A 4515-nucleotide genomic window follows, 5' to 3' on the forward strand; every position below is an offset into this window, starting at 1 on the left:
TATATATATATATATATATATATATATATATATATATATATATTAGATATTCATATTATACAACTATAATTATCTAATACCAACCAATTATACTCTTTTAATCCATTAAAAGCCGAATAAATGTCAAATTGCTATGTTTTAATTTGAGGTCATGATGCTTTTATTTGATGGGTATTTCATTTCTTTTTCGTTTTAAAATATTGATAGGAAGAGTAGCAATATGTTATTAAATACCCAATTTAAGAAATTGTCGGAAGATCTTTTATTGAAACATATATAATCCGATTGAAGATCATGAATTAATTTGTTGGAGGGCGCCTATCTTTGTTAAGTTATTAATTAACAAATAATTAAAGATATTAAGGGAATATTAGGGAAATCTTAACCACTCATCACGATCCTTACATGCTTAAACGTTTGGATTATACTATTGATTATTCGCTTTGCTTTATTTCATCTTAATCGTATTTAATTTTTTAAAATATATTAATATGTATATTGACAAAAAAGAAACTGAAATTATGTGATACTGTTTCGTGTGCTTTCGCATAAAGAGGAAAAAAAGACAAAACCAAAACCAATATCTTGTGCAATGTACGATATCGTGTCCAACGATCGTATCATTTGCTGGTCCAAAGCAAAGAAGATTTCGTGCGATTGAAAATCTTCTAAGGTTTCTATATAAAATCTAATTATTATAATATTCTAACAACAATTATGGACATTACAAAATTAGAAAGGTGATTAATTATCCTCATAATTATATTCACAGAAAATGTTCGTACAAAAGAAAAAAAATAGAAAGATAGTACTGCGCCGATGAATCTAGGTTTTTCTCTTTTTTCCCGATTTGAATTACAAATTCAATATATGTTGATGGTACAGCTTATATATTTTTGAAAATTTTATACAGCAAATTCCATATTATGTTTTTATAAAAGGACTCTTAAGAGGACTTTTTTAGGAAAATACCCTTTCTTTTTTTTCCCCTTCGAGTAGTAATTAATTTCGTGCAAAAAAAAAGTGTTATACCATATATATATATATATATATATATATATATATATATATGACCAAGCACAAATTAGCAGCAGACATGCATTAACTATACGCAATTTATATCTAAATGTCAATGTAATGAAAATTTGAATATATCCCTTGAAAAGAAATCTATATAAATTATGAAGAGTTTGTATATAGTTGTGTAAAATCTAGAAATATATAAGTTCTTCGTAATTTCTAATAGAAAAGGAGTAATCATTAAACCCTCATGTTCTTGGAAAAAATACGATATGAAAAACAGAAGGATACACTAGAGATAACCTTAAAGATTAGCGTATATTTATTTATTTTTTTATAACGGAGGATCTCTAACTGCTACCCTTCGGATGTGCAGACTAGGTAAACCTCTGACCCGGGAGGATTAGCGTAGATGTTCCTTATAACTAGAGATTAGGGTTGGAATGGATTAATCTTTAAGGCCAATCATTTACCTTCTTGACAGAGAAGATTAGTTTGAATATGCAAGATTTAAAGATATCAGTTTTATAATTGAACACACCTTGTAGTCAATAAAAAAAAAAGGGCATACGAGAGATATAGTCCAAAGTGAAATTATACCTATTTTAAACCATAGTTGTTCTATGAAGTATATATATAAACTCCCTCCATTACATTGTTCCAACATCGTATGCGTCTTATCTTTCTGTGTCGGAGCATTCGCTTTTTGTCCGACGTCTAATCCTCCAAATCTTGAGGAAAGACCATGTGAGAATGGACAGAATCACAGCAAGGAACCACCAAAGCAAACTCGAAAACGTACTTGTCCCGAGTTCAAACCAGTTAAACTACCTTATGTCGGGTTTAAATGATCGATATCGTTATCCAAAGAAAAGATCATTGCATCATTCCACGAACAAAGTGTATATATAATCATTATTGTAAACAACATTATGTGTATGTCTTGAGGGAATTCAATTCCTTATGTGACATCTCATGGGTATTCTTGTATTTCTATTACAGCGGTTCTTTAGAAGCAATTTCAATTCTCTGTCGATCATTTCTAATGAAGCTGATATCAGAAAATATCATATATGTAACAAAAGCTTTTACAAACTAAAGGGTTCGAACTTCACCTCCCAAAGAAATCATCCCTCCACTAAAACAGAAGGAAAACTTAGAGTTTCTCACAAGAACAACAAAAACCCTAGCTACTCCAAGTAAAAAAACATCCAACCTACATGAAGATCGATCAATGAGGCGCATGAAAAAACAAAAAACAAAAGAGCAAATGGACCGGAATCATACAATGAACATGAAAGAAGAATGTTAGGTTTAACCCCTTGAGAGTATGAGCTCTTCCATGAGCTTCTGCTGCAACCAATCTAAGTCTAAGCAACCGAAGCTATTGACCTGCGAATGTAAAAACACGTGTGTATGTTTTCATACAAATGGTGAGAATAAATTAAAACCCTAATCTTGATTGCTGAAACCTAACAAGATGTTCTATGTATTTGACAACGTTATAATTAATGTACCTCGACTTGTATGGTGTGCATGAGCCTCTCGTTGACTCGTGTGGTTAGAGAGCTGATAACGTCAAGGCCATGTGCGTAAAGAACTTGGAGAACTCTGGAGAGGGGCAAAGCTTCAGGACCGGTCACGGCACTGCTGACGGCAACCTCAATGCCACTCACGCATGGCTGCACCATCACACTCGCCGGACCCGATCCGCTGGACCCGGCTTGATCCGGATCTGACTCATGATGACTCGAACCCATCACTCTCCTTAGCTCATCCCTTCTTGCACTCAATTCTTTGACTCGTTTTTGAGCATCCCTGATGAAATTCACCGCTCCGTTCACGTGATCAGAAACCGCTCTCTTTCCCTACGAAATCAAACCAGGAAAGATTTGTTTCACTTGTTATAACCCTAGAAAAGAAAACCTTAAACCTATAGTGATGGTATACATGTAATATGTAAACAAATATAAGCCAAGACAAAACACAAAATCATAACGTGCTCGCAATTGGAAGACATAAAGACTTAAGCTTTGTGGCACTATTTCTTGACCAAATCAAAAGGGTTGTTCTTATAAAACATAAAATATGGTTCTAAGGTGAAATGAAAGGGTAAAAATCACATAAACTCATGTCGTATATAAAGTTTTTTGGACCTTGATGTATTCAAGAGGAAGGTGATTACGGAGAGAGGCAAAAAGGGCTGCCATTTCTTGCCTTCTTTGCCGCTCGATGTCTCGGTGAAGAATCTTCTTCTTCTTCTTCGTGTCGCCGCCGTCGCCAGTGACATCTCGGGAGGAACTTCCGCCGCCACCGTCGCCGTCTCCGTCGACGGCGGCGGAGAACGATCTCTGCCTCTGGTACCTTGCTGCGTTGGGATTATTACAAGGATCCATATTATTTCCTCAGAACAATGTCAGATCTCGTAGGATTCTGGGTGTTTGTCTTTTATATTCTCAGTGATATTTTTATATATTAATTTCCATGGGGAGTGTCGTTGAAGAAACAAATGGGTCTTGTCTTCTTGGGTGGAAAGACGGACCAAATAATGTAGCCTCGGGAATTATTATTTAATTTCGGATTTTATGGTTCTCTTTCTACACACGTCGCACGTTTATATTGATGTAGGTCCATATGAATGTCCGTTCATATCATACTATACACGGAGTGATCTCGCCCTCTGTTGGTTTGAGAGCTCACTTCCTAAACAAGAGGTCGTGGGTTCAACACCTAGGGTATGGAGATTTCTCCTCCGGCCACCTTCGGGTGTTTCACATCCCACACGTGTGGTGTCGGTTGTGCGTGTGGTTCGGGATTAATCTGGGCCCTTTGGACCTAGGATTACCCGGTTATCAAAAAAAAAAAAAATAGCGTACGCTCTCTCGTTTTTTAGATTTATTTATTCTATTTTTTATTTTAAAATATTGAATGAAAAAACGAAAAGGCACGCTTATAATAAAACTCAATATACTTTGTTATAAAATTTGATTATTACGTTTTTATAAGCTTATATTGATATTCAAAACGATCGACTATCGCATGAAATTTGTAAAGATAATTCTATACAAAATGCATAATTTTTCACCTCAATCTTCAAATGTTTTTGGAGAAGAACTTATCTTTAAAGAGAAAATCTTGCTCTATCAAACTTGGACAATTCAACCGGTAAAACGGTGGTTCTGATCCGAAATTAGTCAGAGACTTGTACAAAATAATCGGTTAATAAAAAATAGAAGAAAATCCGTCTCTCACATCTTAGAAGAGACTTCAGCTTATGTGTTAAAAATAATTATATAATCAACGCTTTAACTATTAATTAGAGGCCGATCACTCCACAGCTTTACGGGATTTGCATTTTCTGGCATTCTTGTCTCCTTAAGAAGTACTAACGTATGGATTAATGGTTATAAATTCGGTATTAGTTAAGACCATAAAAACTAATTATATAATTAATCATAATTTTACAACCTTCATAGTGTTGTGTTACGATCGATT

General features: G+C 34.4%; 1 protein-coding gene across 1 annotated transcript; it reads right to left on the reverse strand.

The window, feature by feature from the left end:
• Nucleotides 1-2111: 2111 nt before the first annotated feature.
• On the reverse strand, nucleotides 2112-3416 carry LOC104811499 (transcription factor bHLH126). Its single transcript, XM_010538206.1, has 3 exons — nucleotides 3177-3416; nucleotides 2538-2888; nucleotides 2112-2412 (listed from the first exon to the last, which is right to left on the reverse strand). Exons 1-3 carry the CDS (start codon nucleotides 3414-3416, stop codon nucleotides 2335-2337), a joined length of 669 nt encoding a protein of 222 aa, XP_010536508.1. The 3' UTR covers nucleotides 2112-2334.
• Nucleotides 3417-4515: the final 1099 nt, after the last annotated feature.

Source organism: Tarenaya hassleriana, unplaced genomic scaffold, assembly GCF_000463585.1.
Source record: "Tarenaya hassleriana unplaced genomic scaffold, ASM46358v1 Cleome2, whole genome shotgun sequence".
NCBI lineage: Eukaryota > Viridiplantae > Streptophyta > Magnoliopsida > Brassicales > Cleomaceae > Tarenaya > Tarenaya hassleriana.

Excerpts from the sequence above, each read along its gene's own strand:
- LOC104811499 (XM_010538206.1), bottom strand. The coding sequence starts at position 3,416 with ATGGATCCTTGTAATAATCCCAACGCAGCAAGGTACCAGAGGCAGAGA. Across the intron at positions 2,889-3,176 it reads TTCCTCTTGAATACATCAAG|GGAAAGAGAGCGGTTTCTGA; the intron begins GTCCAAAAAACT and ends TTGATTTCGTAG. Across the intron at positions 2,413-2,537 it reads TGCACACCATACAAGTCGAG|GTCAATAGCTTCGGTTGCTT; the intron begins GTACATTAATTA and ends TTACATTCGCAG.